We start from the raw sequence: 23353 nt of genomic DNA, 5'->3' as shown, positions 1-23353 counted from the left end.
ATTGGTTGATCCAGTTTATAGCAGCTTGATGTTCACTCTGGAACCTAATGACAAAACCTTAGAAAGTCAGCACTGATGACCATTTTATTATGGATCTTTTTGATGGAAATAGCCCCATGATATGCTTAGGAAGCATAGCTGGATTCTCTAGACATTAGGGGTAGAAAATATTTACCAGATCTGCCAATCCAGTACCATTGACCATTCTAGGATGGGCATGCACCAAGTTTATATAAAAGGGTATTCCTTCAGGAATGAGATACATTGCAATACTGTACGGAAGTCTGAGGAATCATTGCCCATGAGGTTCCATTTCAAAGCTGCTGTTCATTTACTGGAGCCCGTCTGCGCCATACAAACTTGCTCTCATCTCACTGAAGTGTTTAAAAGGAAAAACCCTCCAACCCCCCCGGGAGAGCCGCACAGTTGCTCGAAAGGGAAAGTAGGTCACATCTCTTGCTCCTAACCAGATAGGACATGACATTTACAAGGTAAAAGCCTTGGCCCTGGGAAGTGTAACTTTGATTAAATCAAGGTGTAAGTACAGCTCCTAGTCTCTTGGGAGAAGCCAGGTCTCCTCCAGGAAGCCACCTTTTTTGTGTGTGTGTGTGTATATGTGTATATATATATATATATATATATATATATATACACAATACCTGTAACACAATAAATGTAATTTCTGAAGGCTCAATGATTGCTTCCCTGGCAGCCCCTGCACGCTTTCTTTAAACATGCCTGTGTTCAATCTGGGAAAGCCAAGTCACGGCGGGTTTGGAGCACACAAACAAATGATAGCTGTGTGCTGTTCACATGGTGCAGTAAATCTTTTGTAAAAGAAAGGCTTGTCTCCTTTTTCAGTTTGCAGCCCAACATGCTTCCAGGGAGAGGGAGGGGCAAAATCCCCACTTATGGCATGAATAGAATTCAAGGACATAAGAGACCAGCTTGTAAAGGTGGTAGGGGCTTGGGAAGGTGGGCTGGCAATGGGGGAAGAGGCTTAAGTAGGAAAGAGAACAGAGACTACAAGCATTGCCCAGTTATCCAAACTTCTGTATCCCAGAAACTTTTTATCAACTACAAGGGTTGTCCTCCATTTTGGAACAGACCCTTGTCATCTTGGGCCGTGTGGCCAAAGTTGTACTGATCATTGTGGATAGCAGGAACTTCATAGTAGCTGCAAGGATAGAATTTTTCTTCTTCTGCTCCAGATTCCTAGGTCCCTAGCCAGGCCGTCATTCGCACTGCGTTGGAGTTGTATAGGCATTTTTTAAGATGAGTGTTTTTTGTTTTTTTTTTTCCAAAATTACCAGTTCACCAAAACCAAAATGATTCATGAAACTAGGTTGATTTCAACGACTGTCCTGATTTGGTAATATTTGGGCAGAAAAAGGTTTTCAAAATGGGATTGCCTTTATGCTTTTGAAAGAGAAATATTTATTTATTTATTAATTAATTAGTTGGAATGATTTGTTTGAAATGTTAATAAGTTCAGATTAAAAGACGTTTTCCAAAAGAGAAAACGGAAATGAGGTATTTGGAAATGATTGAAATTGAAGGTTTTGATTGAGCTACACAAAAAACGGTGTAGAGATTGTCAATTCACAAGAGTTGAGAGATTTCAACTTTTCGGCCTGCGTAAAGACTGAAAATATTAGAATATCTAAAATTTCTGTGAAATGGAGAAATCTGTTTCCCACCAACCCAACCTGGAACCGAAGGCGGTACAGGTCAGGCATGAGCTGTGTGCCTGACAGCAGAACTCTGCAAGGAAAACTAGGGCAGCAGCCTTTTGTTTCCTGGGTATCAATTCCAAGTTCACCCAACAAAGACCATGATGATTTAAAAGCACTTGACTTGCTTTTACCTAGGGCACAAAATTCTGTCCAGATTCCTGTTGCCATCAGACATTCAGCTCCTATTTTTTCCCCTCTTGGCTCTCTTTCCACAGCTTGGTTCAGCTTTTGGAGCTGGAGGCAAAGAGTGTAATAAATATCTAGACTGAGCAGATCAACTCCCTCTGCAAGTCCAGTATGTTAGGCAGCCAAGCCACATTTGTCTTTCCCCTCTGCCAATGGATGGCTATGGCCCATCTTGGATGCAGGGTTATAGCAGACCTCACGTACCAAAGAAGACTGTTCTTTTGAAGGCAACCTGTGTTTTGGCCAGCTTTGAGTTCGTATTTCTTATAATTTATTGTTCTTGTGGTTAAGCAGAACCAAGAACAGAGCAGACAAATCTGGGGATGAACATCTAAGACTCAATTTGCTTGTAAGGGATTTACCAGCAGAAGAATCTTGGCATGTCACAGCTCATCTTAGAGTGGCTGCTTGGCAAGCCATGGGCCTGGGTTCTAATCCCTTTGTCAGGTTTCTGTCCCTTAATTCCTGATTTATAGCCCTGCATGTTTGCTCAGTGAGCTGTCTGGCAACCTGCCCTGTTGAAGATTAAAGCTTTTTTCTAAATACTTGAATAGAAGTGAGCTGAAGCCCCGAAGTTCTGATCCAGATCTGGATTCACACTCCGCCCCTCAAGCTCAGATATGGCCAAATGCTGTTTCAGGCTTGGCTTGAGCAGACATAGAAGCAAGCCTAAGTGAAGATTCAGTGTGACTATCTGTGTCTGCAGCCATACCGCCTGAAGCTGTAGTCTCATCATATCTCTCAAGCCAAGCAGGCTAGACATAGGAATAACTTGGAATAAAAACAGTTTATGGAGAAGAAATCAGCCTTGAGTCAACACGCGCAGCTTTTTGTTAGGAGGTAAAACAAAGATAGTGACCATATGGCCAATAAGATCCTGTCATGCTTTTTTCCAAAAAGAAAGTGTATTATGGAGTCATAGCCAATGTTCCCTCTAATTTTATCATCCATGGGTGAAATAAATTTTATGTGCTCCAGGGCATGTGCACTGCATGAAACACCTGTTTCTGGCTGCTGTGGGTTCTCTGATAATAAACTGGGTGGCAGCTGAATCTTGTGCGGCAGCCCAAGAGTTCAGCTTACCGGGAACACCAATCATGGCAAACTCCCAGTCTGGAGGATCACCTTTGGCCTGCTGCGTTTTCCAGTTGTGTGCAGTATTTGTGGCTTTTCCCAGTCTTGAATTGTTGAGTCGAGCTGCCATGCACCCCTGAGCACCTGGCACCTCTTGCTCCAGAGATGGCTCGATTTCAGTGGTGGACATAGTGAATTCTGCTTGCAAGCTGGGGTTTGCATCACCTTGCAGGTAGGGGTCCAAATCCCACAGCAGTTAAACAAGAGCTTCAAATCCCCCGTTTTGGGATCCTTTCAGATAAAAGACGTATGTGCTAAGATGTACATCAGACTGTGCACTCTTTAAGGCACAGGCCACTCTGTGTGGGTTTGCACAGGGACTCGAGGTACTGACACAGTAGTAATGCCATATCATCTACTATTATTTATGTATCTATATTGTGGTAGGAGCCACAGTCCCGGATTAGGGTCTCCTTGTGCTCGGTGCTATACGGGTGCAGAATAAAAAGATGGTCCCTCCCCAAAAGAGCAGATTCATTGGTTCTGGTCCTTTCTCGTGAGCAAGAGAGGAGAACTGAAACCAGCTGGAAATTTGTGATGCACAAGGAAGGTCCAAGGGATCCTAAAAACAGGATCTGACATACCAGTGCATAGACAAACTGAGTGATAGATCCATCAGATGGAGGCTTAAAAAAAACTTGTTTGCCTGTGGGATTTTTCCCAGCCAGCATAGGATTTTTTTTTTTACTCTTGATTGACAGCCCTCTCTAGAATGGGAATTGGCAGAATGAGCCATCATTAACACAGGAGCCCTGGGCATCTGTTCAGCAGAAATCCATTAGGTTAATAAAGACACAGTTATCTGAAGTTCCTGAAGCATACCAGCAGAAAGAGCTGAGGATAAAAAGAAAATAACAATAATAAAGAAATATTAACTGGCCCTGGCCCTTGCAAAGATGACAGCTGTTTTGCATTGGATGGGATTAAGCCAGAGAAATATGTCTGTTTAAAATACTAATTTAGGAATAATTAAGCACTCTTGGGGCATTTGCCGATTATGTTAGACCACAAGATTCATCTTGCTTCACAAAGGGCTCTTCTATGTTTAACGATTCCTGTACAGGGTCTTTTCCCAGCCCAGGCAGCTGGCAGCCTTCCTTTCAAAATAGCTGTGCTCACATACAGGGACAAACTAACACTGTGGAGATCTCCTGAACCCCTGGAAACTAGAGGCAAAGTCTCAATGGCAGGGACTTGCAGAAGGGGACAAATCACGGGTTGCACCCGTCCTTGTATACCATTAGCACAGCTTAGCTTCCCACTTTTTCTCTGTGCTGGGCAGTGTTCCCTGTAAGCTGAGCACTTGGGCGGCCACTCGGGAGAGATTCAGGTGCTGCCCAGCTGATTAGCAGAGCACCCACAGTGGGCAGCCTGTTTATATATGGTGGTTCACATCCACACGTGCCTTGGTGCATATAAAATTTATTCTGCCCAAGGATGGGGGGAAAAAAATAAAGGGAACCCTGTTGCTGGGCCAAGTTCATCTCTGTGCTGACACAGGTGCAGGGGATAAGAGGGGTGTGAAGTCAGTGGGTAAAGCACTGGGCTGGGATGCAAAAGACTTAGTTCTTGTTCCCAGCTCTGCTGCTGGCCTGCAGGGTGAACTGGGGCAAGTTACTGCCCCTTGCTTATGCCCCACTTTTCCTGTCTCTACAATGAGGCTGAGGACACTGCCTTCCTTTGGAGAGCATTTTAAGGCCTGTGGATGAACTGCGCTAGAGAGCTTGGCAATGTAATGACTCAGAGACAAGGGGGGTCTGGTGGGATGTCGGGGGCAGGCCAGTGCTGCCCATCTTGTGCTTCAGCTTCAGTGGAGCTTTGCAGAGGTCCACAACTTCCAGGATGTCACTTCCTGCCCCAACAGGCTCCTTGCCCAGTGCTAACTCTGTGAACAGGTATAAGGGGTCCTGTGCCAGGAGCATTCTATGAGAAGGGAATGTTTTAGGGAGCAGGAGTGAGGACAAACCAGGGTGTGATAGGGTAAAGAACAGGAACAAAGAAGTCTTACTATCAGGGAATCGCTGCAGAGGCTGAATCCTTTTTGACCAGCCAGTAGTGGGTCTCATGCTGAGACAGTGTGACCTCCATCACTTGGGATATGAGCTAGACTGGACAAGGAGCTAGGAAAATAGCTGGATGGGAAGAGTCCTCTGTCAGCAGCAGGTTGAGCCTGTGATCTGATCTCACTTGCAGACCAATGATCAAAATCTTCTCCATCTCTGCCTGTTGCCGTCGCCTCGGCTGACTCTTTGGAGAAGCACGCCAGCGTTCTGCTGATGTGCTGGGGGAAAGGCGAATGGACTGTGTTCTGGGCAAAGCTGGGGGCTTAGCACTGTGGCAACCCTCCCTCCCCGCAACTGGCCTGCTGTTGGTGGGGGAGAGACCAGTTGCCCTGGGATGTGGCATTTCAAAGGGGCCTGAAGCTCTGGCTGCCACAGCAGTCACTTTGGCGGTGCTGGTGGCTGGAGCTCTGGGACCCCTTTGAAATGCTGCGGCAGTGCTGGTCTGCTATCCCGTGTAGCTCAGAGGGAGGGGTGGAGGACCCAGCATTACAGTCTGAGTGGCACCATCGGCTGACTGCACAAGCCCCACCACTTCTGGGTCCCTGGTAGCTGTCTGCCCCACTGCCCCCAAAGACCAATGAGCTAGATATCCTAGTGCTAAATAAACTGTAGCATGGAATTGGCGGAGCGGGGTGGGTGTTGGCTTGAGGGAAGCCTTTCAGTGAAAGAAGGGATCTATTATGTCCTGATCAGATTCCCTTCCCCGCCCCCACCCCCGCCCCCAGATGCTGAAATAGGCTGTAACATTAGACGTCTGTTGCTTGCCCAAGGCTGACCATACCAGTGAGCTATTTTGGTTGTATCTGGGGTCTCCAAGAGTGGGGAAAGGCCATTCAGAATGAGCGACTGTCTCACTGGCATCTACCAGTCTCTGATTGTTTCCACCAATCGTTGTCATGCCTCATCTCTCAAGCCCTACCAAATTCACGACCAAGAAAAATGCGTCATGGCCCGTGAATTATGGTCTCCTCCTGTGAAATCCAGTCTTGTGTGCTTTTATCCTACAATCAAAAGAGTTCATGGGGGAGACCAGAATTTCTCATGGGGGGGGGTTGTGACTCACAAGGAGGGTCATGGGGTTGTTTTGGGGGCGGGTATGGTATTGCCACCCTTTGTACTGCTTTCAGAGCTGGACACCCAGAGAATGCTGGCTGCTCACTGAAGGCCCAGCTCTGCAGGCACCATCAGACCTGTAAAAGTGGCAATATACCATATGCCATTCTTTCTTCTTCCCTGCTGCTGCTGGTAGCTCTGCCTTCAGAGCTGGGCTCCTGCCAGGAGTCACCAGCTGCCCAGCTCTGAAGGCAGCAGCGCCGGCAGTAATGCAGAGGTAAAGTTAGCAGTGCTACAACCCTCACCCCTGAATAATCTTGTGACACACCGCCCACTATTTCCTCTTGGGTCAGCACCACTGTATTCACAGCACCCTGAAATCTGAGACTGAAATAATGAAATTTACCATTGTAAAATCCTACGGCAGTGAAACTGACCAAAACAGAATGTGAATTTGGTACGCCTCTACTCATCTCTGTTGACAGGGCCTGATTTAATGCCATTTGTAGCCAAAGGGGGTCTTTTGACTGATTGGGATCAGGTCCTTATGGCATGTGCTCATTACCAGGGCAACTGAGCACTATTCTCCCTTGATCCAGGCTAATTTCCACCCCTGTTCCAAAGGACAGTAATGAGTAATGATTTCTTTTACTCTGTGTTGCTGCCTCTGATTTCACACCAACACGGAGAACACTTGAAAACCCGTCTATGGACGTGTGAGACCTACCTCTGAACTGTGCTGTGAGCACGTGGCCAGTCAGGGCTGTCTGGCTGGGTTGTGATGTCTTTCCTGTGTTCTAGAATCGTTTACGGCCGACCATAAGCCCCTCATGGGGGAAGCACCAGAAGTTCGAGGCTTTTTCTTGGGCTGTGGCTTCAACAGTGCAGGTAAGAACAGACCTAAAAAAATTAGTCTTTAAAAAAATAGAGAGAGAGCAAAACCTGATTATTTTCACGGTGGGGAGGGTTGGGCTCAGGAGAGGGTTATCCCAGCTGGAGACACACAATTCCTGGCTCAATTAGGTGGGGTGTTCTGCATGCTTCTCAGGCTCAAAGCACCCAGAATTAATCTCCTGACTCCCCTCTCCTCCTTTTCTCTTTGCTCAGGGATGATGCTTGGAGGTGGCTGTGGGAAGGAATTGGCCCACTGGATCATTCACGGGCGTCCAGAAAAGGATATGTACGGCTATGATATCAGGCTAGTAGCTACCCCCACCCTGGATCTTTCCTTCTCTTCTAGCTCATCATCACGGGTTGATTCTAAAGAAGATGGTGCAGGTAGGAGGAGAAGCATTTTGTTCAGCTTTGCTTCTTGGCAGGAGCTGGAAGCACTGAGACTGCTGCGTCTCCATCCCCATTAAGCTGGTGTGAAAACATTTCATGTTGTTCACCTTATTTTTTTTATCTTACAATAGCCTGCAGCCCAAAGGAAGGCACTGTTGTGGTAGGCACTGAAGGTGAACGTCAAGAGAGGGAGTGCCTGTGTAACCTACCCACTTCCTGGGCGTGATGTACTGTCCCTTCTAGTGGCATCGAGATCACTTACAGAGAGAGTAGAGAGGTAGCCGTGTTAATCTTCAAAGCCAACAAGAAGTCCCGTGGCACCTTATAGACTAACAGATATTTTGGAGCATGAGCTTTCGTGGGCAAAACCCGCTTCGTCATGCACTTGTCTGTTGGTCTATATGGTGCCACAGGACTTCTTTGCTATTTTTGAGTGAGAATAATGAGTCTGCTCTACCGCCTTAGCTAAAAGCCAGCTGGCTATTAGCTCCTACGCTAAGCTTCAATAGGTCTCAAGTTCAGTTCCACCTGTGAACAGTTGGGGTCTCTTGTTGTTACACCCACTCCACTGAGCTCTCGAGCTCAGGGTGGGAATGGAGGTTAAATTAAAGGGAACTTAAATTACTTGGCCAAAATTTCACACAGGCAATGGGAGCCCTCGTCTTCTGAATGCCCCACAAGGGCTGAGCCCGAGAGTCTCCCTCAGCAGCCTCACTAAAGCACTGTTTGGTCGACACGAGGTAGGTAAGTCGATTGCAGATGGGCAATTCTAGCTACAGCAACTGCATGGTTAGAATCGACTTATGTGCAATCGACTGACCTGGCTGTCTTCAGAGAGGGAGGTTGAAGGGAGAAACTCTCCCATTCGGGCCCCTTACTCCTCACAATATTGCAGAGTACAGAGGTCAACTGCCAACCCAATAGTTCGATTTCGCGTGTCTCTTCCAGGTGCATGAAATCAAACTCCGGAAGATCAACCCTGACCCCAAGTGGAGTCTAGTTCTTAGCCCACTGTTAAAGAGGGAACCAAAGTAAACCGGCTCAGAGCCAGCTGCCCGTTAGCGTTAAGGGTGTCTGAAACAGTGTGGGCAGCTTGCAGACATTCAAAACCACAGGATTTTTACAATGACCCTGATTTTTAGGGTTCTTTTCCTTTGTCCTGACCCCCGGACTGAGAGCCTGAAAGGGGCACCTGGGTCTCACATTAGAGTTTTGCTCTACAAACGTGAGAGAACCAGAACCTGTTCTTCCAACAAGATGGCTCTGATTTGCATGTGTTTACCTGACTGCTGGAGTTGGGGTTTTCAGTAAGACCCCCCCACAGCGGTGAGACTCAATCCCATCACAAACCTGGGCGCGGCTGTTGAAATCCATCCCTTACATTAGATCGCATTTGTGCGGATAGCCTCATTATTATCTTTGTCATGGAGCAAACCAAAGCCCTGATTCCAAACACCTCCCAAATGGGGTGGTGGGGGTCTGGAACTCCTTTTCTCAACTTGGTGGCCTGAGTCCATGTCTAGCCATGCAGGAGCATGATTCTCTTATCCCCAAAAGCCAATGTGCTGCTCTGCCATCAGAGAGAGAGAGAGAGAGAGAGAGAGAGAGAGAAACATAAACCTCCTGCCCAACTTCAACAGAACTGGGATTTAAATATGCTGGGGTTAAGGACCCTAGGGCAGATTGAGGGGCTGGAGCACATGATCTATGATGAGAGGCTGAGGGATTTGGACTTATTTAGTTTACAGAAGAGAAGAGTGAGGGTGATTTAATAGCAGCCTTCAACTTCCTGAAGAGGGGCTCAAAGGGGACGGAGAAAAATTGTTTTTCTGAAGCAGTTTTGCTTACATGGCTTGTAGTCAAAACCGGGGGTCTGTCATTTGACAATGCTGATTACCCTGTGAGCACAGGCCCAGTCTCTCTGTGGCTGCCCGGTCTCTCTGAAGCGCAGGAATTAATTGCACTGGATAGCTTTAGTGAATTTACGTGTTGGGTTTCTCTCTTCTCCCACATTGCTTTTTCATGCAAACCGCTTCCCTCAGACGTAAGGAGACTGCAGGGATGAGAGAAAACAGCGTAATTACATCTGGGTTTTGTCATCCTTCAATTACCGCAGTGCTTAAATCCGCTAAGTTAATAATCAGGGTGACACTTTCAAATGGCAAAAGATTATCTCCCCCCTCCCATGGCAGGACAGGGGCCATGAGGTTTTAAATGCGCAGAGGCTGGCTCAGTAATTGGTTTGTCGTTTTCAATTATATTTTATTGGGTTTGTTGCTTTATGGGAACGAGAACAGGAAAAGTTGTCACATGCAAGTTTTAAAAGTCACATCAGAAGAAAAGGCAGACCCAGCATAGGCTGGTACGAGGGAACAGAACAGTTAACCTGACTGCCAGCAGTGGAGAGTAGAAAACTACAGTGTATGGCCTTCCTGCTCCTAGCTTTGGGGCCAGTCCCTCTGTAGGAGACATGATGCTCACAGATGATAGAGCTGCAAAAGGCAACAAAGGTTAATGTGTGGGCTTCCCTCCTTTGTCTCAGTGGGCCACAAGATTGAAACACAGCGGTGGACAGCCTGCAGGCCACGTGTGGCTCAGTGGGGTTCCAGCTGCCCCCTGCACACCTTTCCTGCCTCCACGCCTCTTGTGCGCTGGGATACCAGAGCCCCACACTTCCTACACTTCCCCCACCCTCCCAGAGCTTGAACACCGTGAAGTAGCTGATTCCTGGTGCTCTGAAGGGGCTGGGAAGGAGGGTAAGGAGCAAGGGAGCGCAAAGCTCCAGTGCCCCAGCGTGTGAGGCGCGTGGGCAGAGGTGGGGGTGCACAGACTGCAGGAGTGAGGGAGACCGTTATGTTGGGAAAGAACCTGCTGCAATATTATAAGAGGTGCTGGGCACATACTTGGAAGCCTTGTGGGGATTGTAATCCAGATCAGAGCTCGGCAGCTTCGTCTTATGTCTGGAAACCACAGTGGAGATTTTCAATTGTCGTGACGGGATCTGGGTTGCCCAGGCAGCTATGATACACCTCCCCGTCAGTGTCTAATAATCACCATGCCATCCTAGCGCACGCAGCGTTGAGTAAGGGAGCTTGCACCTCGATGGCACCGGCAGCTCTTTAAAAATACGTTGCTCAAAAATTGCAACTTCGTGGAACTCCGTTGGCTTTGACGGAGGCACACCAAAGGCATCTTTGCTCCCATGTGGGCAGAGGTATGTATCCATCACTCTGCCCACCACTGACATACAGCCACCTCTGGCTGGATTGTGGCAATGGCTGAACATTTCACAGCATAGGGAGAATACTGGAACCAGCTGGTGCTGCCAGGGGGGCACAGCGATGTTTTCCAAACAAGGATCTAAGCAAGGCAAAGGCAGGTGTGAGCTTCTGATAGCTCCTGGGCCTATTGGATTTCGTAGTCTCTGGGTTGGTTTGTCTCTCTTCCAGAATGCACATTGGGCCCCAGCCTGTGGCTTGCTTTCTGGTTTTGGAGCCATGAACTCTCTGTTAATCTTTGCTTATTATTACTTTTTAAGTTCTTTTTTCAATAGCTCCCTTTTCCACTTATTTATTCTTTCAAATGCTCACTGGTAAATATTTCACTTTCTGAGGGTTGCTGCTTTTGCAGATGTTGTCAGACGTTCGCTGCCCTGTTACATGGCTTGAGGCTCCGGAAAGATGGCTGACGGGTGAGCTGCAGCATGCCACAGTGAAGTGGTGTATGCTGATGAACCAGACAACCGTGGCTTTTAAGGCCTCAAGCTCAGCTCTCCAAGCAAGTCTAGATCCCAGTGAGCTGAGTCGCCTGAGGCTGTCGCCCACTCCAGCTGGGAGAGGGTTACAGACATGACAGAGGAGGCTTGTGCAATCCTGGCCAATTAGGGTGGGAAGCTGTCAGCCAATCAGGGTCAGGCTGGGCCCTATAAAAGGCGGCAGGGCTGAGGGTTGCTCATTCTTGCACTGGCCCAGAAGAGAGTAGAAGCACCTGGAGACAGCAGTGCTGGGTAGGCTCAGGGGAGCTGTAGAGATGCTCCAGCCTGTTACCTCCCAGGCTACGGCCTTGATGCAAGGTCACAGGGAAGTGGCCCAGGGGACGAAAGCAGTAAATGCAGGAGAAGGAAGGCAGGAGATGGGTGCTACCAGAGGTTCCCTGGGTTGAGATCCAGAGTAGTGGGCAGGCCTGGGTCCCTCTTTCCCTCTTGCACTGTACCTAGCCTCTGTGGAGCATAGCCTGTACACACTGCAGCTTGCCCCTGAGATGAGGGGTTAGACCTGCTGCAGATGGCCATGGTGGCAGGGGTGAGACTGGGGATGGCTGATACCCCCCAGAAGGGGGCAAGAGACTAAAGTGAAGAGGCTGCCACAGTCCTGAGAGCAACGCGGGTCCGAAGAGAGACAGCAGAGTGGAGAGCAGCAATGGGTGAGACACAGTCCACAAGAGGGCGCCCTGTCATGGCGCAGAGCTAATTCTCAAAGTGACCAGCAGGAGGCCCTCCCTATGGCAGTGAGTCGATCCCGCCACAGCTCTTTGCCAGTGGGTTTCCTTTCCTGTCGAGAAATCTGCATGGCCTTTGGGGCTCCCGTGTCCTGTCTCTGCACTTAGTCTAACAGCTGATCAACAAGGGTGCAAAGTGGAGGATAACGATGGGTATGAGCTACAAAACCGCACCTGAGCTGCCCCCGACACAAGCACATCTATGCCTTTACAAGGCGGGTGACAACCTGCAAATCTCACCATTAACTCAGCTGCAGGCTGGTGAGACATGGCCCTCTTATTAGTGCCCTAAAAGTTCTATTGATGGCCAGACCAGGGAACAGAGAGGGCCCAACCTTGTGTTTGAAAAGACACCAAGGCCTTTTTCTCTATCGATCCTGTTTTCTGAGCATGCCCCTCCTCCTCCTGTGCATGAAGAAGGGGGTCGGGAGCGAAAGCCTTGTTTGAAACGGCCACTTAAATTCTCTTCTGTCTTGCCTGATGTCTGATTCCCTTCCCTGCCTTCCGCAGACCTGGGGGCTTTGGGCTGGAATGCAGCTGGCTGCGATTTTGCAAGGCACCCTCCCCTGCTTGCCAAAGCCGGTGGATGGGAATGGTGCCATCAGTAAGAGAGCAGGAGGCTATTGTCTGTGAGTTATAGGTCTCTGTTCGTAATAATATGAGCATGTGCTGAGGTGGCACATTCCTTCAAGGAGCTTTTCCGTTTGAGAGAAGAAAATATGTCTGGAAGGAACCGGACAAAAAATGTAAAGAATATCGATGGTGCTTTCCATTTTCTTGGGTGTGTTTCAAACAGCCTTACACCAGACAGAGGCACTTGCAGGCCAGCTCAACTTGCTGAAGGCCGAGCAGAACTTAGCCTAAAATATCCTTCCCCACCAATGAGGCCATATTGTGTCCCTGGCGCAGTGGTTTACATCTGCTTAAATCAGGGCTGCGGAGTTTGGTCCAGCTGGTGAAATTGGTGAGTCAGGTCCTGCCATGGTCCATTGTCCTGCATACACTCTTCTGTTTGCTTTCATAAGGACCAAAGGGGAATTCTGAGGCTCCACTTCACTTTTTAATCTGCAGAGATCTCAAGTGTGGCATCTGCCCAAAGAATCAAATGCAGGATCTCAGTTTCTCCAGTAGAGATCCTCAGGTAATCTATTGAAAATGGGGGTGTAATGGGAGGCAGTGTGACCTCATGGTGGACTGGGACTCAGGGGACCTGCGCCCTATTCCCAGTTCCTCACCTGCCCAACTGAGTAAGCTGAGGCCAAATCACACCACCTTGCTGTGCCTCAGTTTCTCCTCTGGAAAATTTAAGATAATATTTACGATTCCTTAAGTGCACTGGAGACCTCTGTATCCAAAGCACTGTATGGTAGTATGTCTACAATACTGCGAAGATCAACCCAGTCAGTCAATCTTCCGGAGTTTGATTTCACGCACCTGGTAGGGAATGCACAAAATTGAACTATTTGGGGTCGGCAGTTGACCCCTGTTCTCCTCAATATCATGAGGAGTAAGGGAGGCTGAGGGCAGAGCTTCTCCTGTCGACCTTCCTCTGTGCAGACAGCTAGGTTAGTCAATTGCAGTTAAGCAGATTCTAGCTACACAATTGCTGTAGTTAGAATTATGTATTTGCAAGCTACTTAACTCCCTAGTGTGGACCAAGTCTCAAATACATCTATGGATTTGTACCAGTGTAGCAGAGTTAAATATGGCTGTAAAAAACATTAAGACAAACAATACTTAAGTGAGGCTCAGAACTTAAGACCTTCAGTACCACAGCACAGACTTGAGCTAACGAGGGAACTCCTTCAGCTACCAGGAGCTGAGCCTTCAAAAGCCCAGCTCTTAGAGGCACACGACACATTTTACAAGCACATCACTGAAGCACTGAGGTCTCTCAGACGTAGTCAGAGCTAATTACGCCCTGGTTTCTCTGAGCGCTGATGTGCATTCACAGATCCTGCCTGGCTCTAGCTGCGCAGTGTGGTAGTGGCAGGTCCATCTTGTCATCAGGGAGACAGCTGGAAAGTGTATTCTGGGGTTTGTTGTGCTTTCCCCCCTTCCTGTCACTGGTCACAGGCCTCCTCCCCCTGAAGTGCCAGCCCGTTCTCAACATTGGTTCGAAGAAGCAGCATTTGAGGCTTGTCTTGGTCTCAGCAGGGCTGCCTCAAGATTTTGGTGGCATCTGGCAGTGAATGGTAATGAGGGGAAAATGGAGGGAAACACAGCGGAACTGTGTCAGGCAATTTCTTGGAAGTGCTCAGCTTGGCTTAGGCTCTTCCAGGAGGTTGATTAGTTCTGAGCTGAGGTGACACACGGCTGGTGCATTGTGGCAGCTGCAGAGACAAGTGTGTGAGGGGGATATGTTTATACCCAGCTTGGCAGGGGGAATGGGGAGGAGAAGAGACAGATTTTACTACTGCCCAGCACCCAGGACAGTCACACTCCATAACCATACAGAAGGAATGGGAATGCTGCTGCTCTTGGTGTGTGGCATCTTTGCTCCTTTGGCCCTGGTGCAAAGTGCAGGTCAATGTACGGCGTGGTGACAAAGCAGACCCAGCTGTGCAGTTGTAGGTGTCACACGAGGTGCAAAGAAGAGGCCGATGGGGCTCAGGCGGTTTTCAGACCTGAGTGTCGCCCTCAGCTGATGTAAATGGGCATGGAGCTGGGTGGTGGTACTCTGGTTTGCACCAGTTCAGGAGGTGAGCCAGCCTGTTCTGAATGGCACTGAAAGCAGCCGTTGCAGTAAGCACTGGCCTCACAGCGGTTCGATGGCTGCGTTTAAAAAGGACTCCCTGCAGATGTGAGTTCCCCATCGTCTTTTATGAGAGTGTTATTCCAGAGGCCAGCCCATGCATGAAGAAATTGTTCACCTTGCTAGAGAGCACATCCCTCGCCCCAAATTAGGGTATGCGGTAAAGTCCTATTTGCGAGTAGGCCTCAGCACACCAAGTCTCCCAGGCCATCTTTGGATCCAGGTCCTGCTTGTCTTTGATCCTTCCATCGTAAATGGAGAGTTACAGCAGAAATCAACCCAATCCTCAGGTGCATCGCACAGGAAGTGCAATCAAAATAAGGCTGCTGCTGTAGGTAGGTTGCCCACTTTTAATAATCGGAACATCTTTAATTGCCTAGCAACCCTGCTGTGAGAAGAAATCTGAGCGTCACTGATGGAGCTCTTTCAGATTTATGGCCGTTGGGGCTGTCCGCTCAGGACTCGTTAGCCTGCTGAGGAACACCAGGATGTGGTCGAGGCGGATTTAGTGACCCTTTTAAAATCAATTCTGTCTCTTTATTTTTCCCCCCCGGGGAAGATTCTTTTGCCTTTCTAGAGCGTGTGCCATTTGCCCAGGATGAGATGGCTTCAGGGTGAGTGTGCAGGAGGGAGAAGGCGGATGGGATTCTCTCTCCACAATCATCCCATTCTGCCAGATAAACTACAGCTTATTCGTTCATGCTGGGAGCCACGCTGGTCAGTCTGGATCTCCAGAAGTATTTGGGCTCCTAACTCCTATTGAAATCAGAGGGAGTTAGGCAGCTGAGCACAGCTGAGCCTGGGGGACCCTCATCTTGTGTATACATACCATGAGGAAGGCCCAGTGTGGAAGTCTGCTGTGGAGATCAGCTCACACACAACACTACTCCGGTCTGCTTCTTCGGCCACCGACAAGGAGCCTTTGTGCTTGTCCCACTCCCCATCTGTTGCCTCTGTGCTCTAACCCACTCAATTTTTTTTTTTTTAAATTACTCTCCACTCTGTGGAGATCTGGGTGTGGGGGATCTGAACGCCCTGACGCAGCAGGGAGAATTGAAAGGTGACCTTTCCAATTACTTGTAAGGGGAGCCCAGAGCTGGCTGAATTGTACAGGGGGCTGTGGGGCTTCGCTCAGCTGGGAGTTTTGCTTTTAAAGATCTGTTACTAGCGACCGAGGCCCTGATTCAGGACAGCTCAGTGGCAAGTGCTGTAGTCCCACTGAAATCAAAGCGATTGGCTTGCTTTCCTGCACCAAGCTCAGAAAGCAAGACACAGTTCCCTTTGCTCTTAGTGTTTCCCTCTCCTGCGTGGCTTTTTCTTGCTTTCCCTACATGGCTTGGTTTTCTTGAGGATCTTGGGTGGCTGGGGGAAAGAGGGCGAGAGAGAGTGTAGCAGAGGAAAGTTAAGTACCATTTCTTAGGCTCACAATGCGTTGGATTCTTCTATTCACTTCACTGCTGCCCTCCACGGCCCTATCCACACCCCCTGGGCTAGACTGCCGCTCTGCTGCACACAGGCACTCGTGGTCTTTCAGGCGGATGCTCTTCTCCGACGAGTTTCTGGGGAAAAAAGGATGTGTAGTGAGCAGGGATGACTGCTCCCTGACTCCCTGCCTGGAACCGCCTTTGTTTGTCACCCCGTCCTGACCCAGGGCAGAGACCGAGAGAAGCCTGTGTGAAGCCCAAGCCCCAGGACAAAGCTGCCATGGCAGACACATTGGCAGAGCTCAACATGCATGACACTGCCCTGGGTGAACATCTGAGCACATAGTTCTTTAGGGGATGGTCAAGTCCTGGGAATGTTCTCCTCTCTACCATGACGAGCCCCATTGAGAGACAGGAAGAGCTTTAAAAATATCCTCCTGTTCTTAACCTTTCTGCCCTCCCTGCCCCAGACAAGGTTCCCTCACTGTCTCCTTCCTGCTTCTCGGTCCCTTCTGACGCCGCCGAGTGAGGTGAGAGGGCTTGGTTCGGTAGCGAGCCCAGCATGCCGTGTGCCTGGCCAGCAAACTCTGACCAGGTGTATGAATGTGCATGCTGGGACCTCGCCTCAGGAGACCTGAGGTAACTACTCTGAGCTCGTCAGGAGACAACGAGGTGTTTGGCCTCTCCCCGTATGACTCCACAATCCCTCCTGCACCCACCTTGCTCCTCGAAAGGCCCAGGCAGGCCTAGTGGTCATCAACTGGCAGCCCTGTGGCCAGGCTGCAGGAGGGGGCTTGTGCGGGGACTCGTGGGGGTTGGGGGCGGCACAGGCCGGACACCAGCCAGAGGCAGAGCAGGAAGGTGGGGATGGCACTGGAGTGGCTGCTCTAGAGTGAGGCGCAGTACAGAAGCGCTGGGGGAAGACCAGGAGTGAGATAGCAGGTGCGATGGTGCAGAGAAAGGGCGATGGCAAAGCTGAGGGCGTGACGTGGGGCAGGCAGAGCAGTGGGAGCCTCACAGGGCGACCTACAGCTGTGTGATTGCCTGGGCCCTGGGACTGCCTGTGGTGGTTCAGGCAGGCCGCGGGGAGCGGCAGAGCTGTGTGTGAGTGGCTTGCTTGGGAGCCAGCGCTGTCCACCCGGGCACCAGTCTGTAGGTTCTGGGAAGCGGAGAAGAGTTGTGGTTCAATCTGCTGTAATCCCGCATCCTGTTCTTCCCTCACATTCTCCCTCCCCGGCATGCCCCTGGCCCCCTACGCCTGGGGGCTGAAAGCAGGGCCCACACAGAGCCTTGATACCAGCTCTGCACCAGCCGGGTGGGTGCCTGCATGGCCGGCATTTTCATGGCGTTGCTTTGTCCGTGTCGGCCTCACGATGAGCACGTACAGCCCTTAGCACGAGAGGGCTGTGATTTCAGCTGCCGACTCCAGGGGCTGCTGTAATCCATAGTGGCTTCCCCCTTGACTAAAAGGCCACAGAGCCCTCAGAGCACAGGCTGGGAGCTTCGCCTCTTAAAGTCTTGCCTTTCAGGAGGTTTCACTGCTCGCTCACCGCCAACAACCGCTGGATCCGGGAGCGAAGCCACGAGTCGTATGCCAAGAACTATTCGGTCGTCTTCCCCTATGACGAGCCACTGGCTGGGCGCAACATGAGGAAAGATCCCCTGCATGAGGTTGGTGCCCAAGTGCCCTGGGGAATGTGGGAGGGCGCGGGGGAGCCACGTGCGAGCCTTGTCCATAAGCACGTGTCCACTCACCAGATTGTGGTGGGGTAGTGGCCAGGCCTTCCCGCCAGCACCCAGCAAAGGGCTGCTTATTTGGCCACATGGGGAGCCATGGAGCAAAGCCAAAGGCCACACTTGCTACCATCTTTTGGCTCAGAGAGTGATAAATTGGCTACCGGGGCCTGATCCACTGCTGGTGCAACCAGGCATCGGTCCCTGGAAATCAAGGGCACCATGCCTGAATACACCGGTGGTGAACTGGGCACTGGGCTCTCCTGGAATAAGCTTCCCAGAGAGGTGGTGGGATCTCCCTCCCTGGAGGTTTATATGTCCTGTCTTAACAAAGGCCTGCCTGGGATGATTTAGTTGGGGTCATTCCGGCTTTGGGTAGAGGGCTGGACTCGATGACCTCCTGAGGTCCCTTCCAGCCCTGGGGCTCTAGGATTCCTTCCTGGCTTGTACATAGTGGGATCGCAGGATCCTGTGGACATTGCCACTCTGTGTTTGCAGCTCTCCTGCTCCCACCGGGGTGTCTTCCCTGTAGTTGAATCCCTACGGGATGACGGGTCTCTGTAAAAACCTGCTCTGGCTCTCCCCGGCTGCCTCGCCAGCCTGACGTGTGGGGATTGTGGCATGGGCAGATGGCACTTTTCAGCAGATGGCTCTGTGTGACTAGCTGACTAGCGGCGCGTCTGCGCTCCGTTGTCAAGCTGTCAGGGCTGACTCCGAATCCCTCCAGAAGGCTGGGCTGACACCGCCAAGGAAGGTTGCTAAGAGAGAAGCTGAAAAGCTTCCGTGGGCTTTTTCTCTCCATTCGGTCCCAGGCTGGTACTGGGCTGAAGGCAGACTCTGCCGGGGGCTGAGGAGAAGGGACACGGGGCCTTAGAAACATGGAGATGGACATTTTAAATAGTGAGCACTTTCCTGGGATCACACTGGCTCCCTGGCTCATGGGAAGCAGCTCTGCAGGTGACCTTGGCCACTGGTTGCGTTTTGGTTTTCTGGAGAGGAGAGCCTGCAAGACCACTGGCTTCTCTGCCTGCCTCTGCTGCCGCACTGCCGTGTCCTCCTGAACCAACCCCTGCGGACCAAAAGTTTCAAATCGGAGGCTCGGTTTTTCGAAAGTGCTTTGCACACACAATACCCACAGTTACCATTGCTCAGCAGCACCCAAACCATCTGCTCGCAGGCAGACTCAGAAGCCAAAGGGCTCTGTTCTGGTCTCCTTTACCTTGATTTCAATCTGAAGTGACCCCATGTACCTTTGCACCAACGTGAACAAGGTAAGAATCGGAAAACAAGTTTCCTGAGCCAGTTGCCGCTAGTTGCTAATTCTAATCCCCCCGGTTTGCCCCCCGCTGTAGTACAGAGCCTTGAGCAGCGAGACAGAAATTTCCTCACATAAATGTGCATCACTCCACTGTCAGCAGCTCAGTTGTTTTCTGTCACTGAGAATGCAATTTCATTTTAATACATGTCTAATGAGTGGTGCCCATTTGACTGACAGCCTGGTATTTATACACTAAGTGCCAAAATATGCGTGAGTTTTATAAATAGATGTGGATCGTTTCTAAAATATTCAATAATAAATGTTCTTTTGGAACATAAACACAAAACAGAAATATCCTGATGGTTCATGTAATTATTGCAAGTAGAAACTTTTTTGGAGCAGGTGATGGAGACAAGGCAAAAAAGAGGGCATATAAATGTATTATTTTTACTACTTAAGAAATTTACATTGGGGAAAATCTGGTTCTCATGCTTATCATCGGTTACCAATCAACACAGGATTACCTGATCTTTGACACAGCCTGTGGTCACCCTGGCCAAGACTGTCTCATTGTTTTCTTTCATTATAATCTGCCCAGTTGTGCGTATCCTTCCATTGTCTCTTCTCTGGTGCTTGAATAGCAAACTAGGAATGATTCTGCTTTCCCTGCCCCAGCCCCGTCTATGCCTACTCCAAACTCTGCCCTTCCCACAAACCAGAGGAAAAGCACGTCTATGCCCACTAGTGCGAATAGCTGTAATACTCCACACTTCTCTTGCGCCTCTAACTTTCCAAGTGTTCTCCAGCTACGAAATCCCCACCCCCCTCTCCTGGGTGGCCGTAAATACGTCCACTCCTGCTCTTCAGACACGGACACCCAGAGGGGTTCGTAACTTGCCCGGTGCCGCAAAAGGCAGAGAATGTGATGGTCCTGGAGTTAGTACTCAGCAGAGCCTCACGCCAGCTCTCTGCTCAGCTCAGAGCATGGCGAGAGCATGATGGGCTGCCGCTGGGCATTGCTCACCTCGCCACCGTGCCAGTTACCCTGTGCCAGGGTGGAGATCAGGGCCACTCCCCTGGCAGGGACTCTGGGGTTGGTAGTCGGAGGGTCTCTCTGTGGCCTGCCCCAGGGTTTGGGCCCCAGATTAGATCTTTACTCAAGTTCTTGCTCTGCAGAGAGCTGAGATGTGGGGGCTGGTGTGTGACCGCACAGGAATGGTTTGGTATAATGGGGAGGGAGCCTGTCTGCTCTGTGCTGCTCCGTTTGGGCAGCAGAGAGTGGTACCTCCCCTCAGCTCTGTGCTGGAGATCCCCCCGGCCTCAGCAGCTGGGCAGCTAGGAAAGCTGGCTGCTCTTCTCTGTCACTCCAGTGGGAAAGAAGCACCACAGCCAAGGGGGTGAGCAGAGAGGGTGGCCATGGTGCAGTGTGCTCCGCCAATCCCCCCTCCTGGCACCCACAGCTGTACCTGAGCAGGTGACAGAGTAGTGGTTCTCAGCCAGCAGCCTGGGGCCCCCTCAGAGGCCACAGGTAGGTTTCAGGGGATCTGCCAGGCAGGGCCATGTTAATCTTACTGGGGCCTAAGGCAGAGAGGCAGAGTACCAACGTGGAGGGCAGCAGCCCAGGCCCTGATGCCTGGGGCTGAAGCCGAACCCAAACCCTGAGCCACTTAGCTTGGCCGGGACCTCTGCAGCGTGGGTCTCTGGGCAATTCCCTGTTTGCAGCGAAGGTGGGTCGCAGCATTTTGTACTGTTCCAGGAGGGGCCTGAGCAGGGGTCTCTGTAAATTTTCCCATTTGTGGGTGGCATAAATTTTATTGTGTGTGCAACCTTGGGTGGGCTACACCTCACTGCCCTTCTCCAGTGCCTAAGAAAACCCCACTCCCACAGCCGTAGAGTACTGGAGACCCAGAGTTCAGTCTGGAGGAGTTTTGGCAAGGACTGCCCAGTGTCAGCCTCCTGACATTCACGTTCCAGAAGAAACTGAAGAAATGAATGTAATTAAATAGCTGCATAAAACTTATGAAGAAACAAATAATCTAATTCTTACAACAGAGCACAGCTATTGTATAACCCAGAGATAAGGTCCAGAGTTACAGTAAGTAGAAAGAAAACTAAAATTTGCACAGTTCTGTCCAGACAAACACAGTAGGAAGAAACCAAGAAATCCCAAAAGCTCAGGTTTAGTTCACCAAAGCCTCAGTTTGTGCCTCTGATCATCCCATCTGCACCATATGCTGAGTCTGAACCATCTCTCCACTTGCTTGTAGGGAATCCTCAGTTGAAGTCCAGGCAGCCTCTTCCTCTGCTGTGGGTCACTGCTAGGCAGCCAGCTCACTGATTAAACTAGTCAGTTAACTCACAAGTGAACAGGCTTAAAGAAACGCTGTTGCAGGAAAATCCAAAAAACAATCCAACCTGAGAATAAGACAGTAGGAAGGACTCTTTCCCCATTGCTGCATTTATGGAGAAGCTGAAGAATCAGACTGAGAAAAGCAACTAAGACAGTTTGGCTAAAATCAAAAGAGCATTTAAAGCAGACAATGAACATAGAAGAAGGTATTTTCCCTCCCAGGTTCTCCGTGCTCTAAGTAGCGTTGTGCAGGATCCCTGGCAGAGGGTTAACAACCTGCTGCAGAGTGAGGGAGGAGCAGTCTGCTCTCTGCTCCTGGCTCACCTTCTCCCAGCTCACACAGGCCTTAAAGAAGCATCTGCCCTGCCTGCTTACTCATGAAATCTGACCCCAAACTACTGGACCTAACTCCAGAAACTTCTGGGTGGAGTGGTAAATCTGCCCAGCAACAGTAACATTCAATTCACTCTTACCGCCACCCACCCCCAGGGTCCCTATTAGGTGCGTGGGTTACACATGCGCCAAGGTACGCACTGATGTGCACTGCCCATAGAAACACAGGCTGTGCACTGTGTGTGCTCTGCTAATCAGCTGGGCAGCATCTGACTCTCCTGGGTGGCCACACAAGTGCTCAGCTTCCAGGGAGCACGGCCTGGGAGAGGAAAAGCCTGAGAAGCTCTGACTGAGAGAGCAAACCTCAGGCTATTGTAACCCGCTCCAGGGCAGGAGCCGAATCCAGTTTGCTGACAAATCCCACCTGGCTGCAGCCAGGGCCATCTGGTGCAGTAAGGGGGACAGCCTGGAAAGTGACCAGGGGGAGGAGGCCAGGGTGACCAGGTGCTCAAGGCCCAGGTGTTTCTCACACACAGCTTGTTCTGCCTCTTGTCCGTAGGAGCTTCTCCGTCAAGGCTGTGTGTTCCAGGAGAGGCACGGCTGGGAGAGACCGGGCTGGTTTAATCCGCAGGGAGCAGCGCCGGTAAGCACAGCGACCTTTCTTATGCTACGACCGGGGCAAAGCCACAGAGACCTGTTAAACAGCACACGCAGACCTGTGGTGGGCACCGAGGAGAGGTTTTTGTGGGCGGTGCATTGATGGGTGCAATGGGCGTGAAACGCTTTAACACCAGCACCTCTGCTCTCACCCTTTCCTGTGTCGGGACTGAGGTGGGGGAAGAGAGAACGTCTGAAATCAGCTTTCGGGAATGACACTCGCACCTGCACTCTGGCCCAGCACGACAAGGGGCTGTTCTCCTGGTGTGGGTGGAAGGTGGCAGAACTCTCCTCCGAATCTCTCACCCACCCAAACCCAGCTGCTGTTCCTTCCCCCTCAGCCCTCCCCAGATATTTCACTATCAGTGATTTTCCTCCCTTATCCTCTTCTCTTCCCCTCTTTGGGGTCAGGTTCTGGACTACGACTACTATGGTGCTTATGACCGAAAGCCCCATGGCTCCTACCTCTATAAGCAGCTGCTAGGGGATGAATACACCTTTGGTTTCCCACCTCATCACGACATCGTGAGTAGAAAGGGCCTGCGCTCAACAGGCTCCTCCTTGGGACCATTCTGCTCTGTAATTCTCTGGTGGAACAGCAAATGGCCAACAGAGATGCTTGCCGTGGTCTTGTGGGGCTGTAAGGAATTGGGAAGCGGGACTGTGTCTCAGTCTGAGCCATTAGGTGCCAAGGATAACTGCAGAACTGTATTAAATGCTTCATAAATCTCAGACTATTTCAGGCTGGAATTCACTTTGGTTCCCTAAATTGAGAAGTACTTGACATTGTTCTAGGCAATGGGGGTGAATTTCAGCTGCCCAGAAGCAATGGGCTTGAACTGTTGCAAGGGAAGGACATTAGGGAAAACTTCCTAGCAGTCAGGGTGGT

The 23353-nt window shown here is 50.4% G+C and overlaps 1 protein-coding gene across 3 annotated transcripts in view; it reads left to right on the top strand.

Annotated features, from left to right (window-relative positions):
- SARDH (sarcosine dehydrogenase) overlaps positions 1 to 23353 on the top strand; it is a 99637-nt gene that overhangs the window by 24052 nt on the left and 52232 nt on the right. For all 3 annotated transcript variants that reach the window (XR_012648342.1, XM_075015402.1, XM_075015401.1), the window contains exons 9-13: positions 6974 to 7060; positions 7280 to 7370; positions 17662 to 17803; positions 22367 to 22450; positions 22876 to 22989. Coding sequence is in view for 2 of the 3 variants with exons in the window: in XM_075015402.1 (XP_074871503.1) it covers positions 6974 to 7060; positions 7280 to 7370; positions 17662 to 17803; positions 22367 to 22450; positions 22876 to 22989 (518 nt within the window). In the remaining variant the exon portion in view is untranslated. The remainder of the gene's footprint in view (positions 1 to 6973; positions 7061 to 7279; positions 7371 to 17661; positions 17804 to 22366; positions 22451 to 22875; positions 22990 to 23353) is intronic.

Source organism: Carettochelys insculpta, chromosome 21 (genome assembly GCF_033958435.1).
Source record: "Carettochelys insculpta isolate YL-2023 chromosome 21, ASM3395843v1, whole genome shotgun sequence".
Taxonomy (NCBI): domain Eukaryota; kingdom Metazoa; phylum Chordata; order Testudines; family Carettochelyidae; genus Carettochelys; species Carettochelys insculpta.
This window is presented reverse-complemented; position numbering and strand designations above follow the sequence as displayed.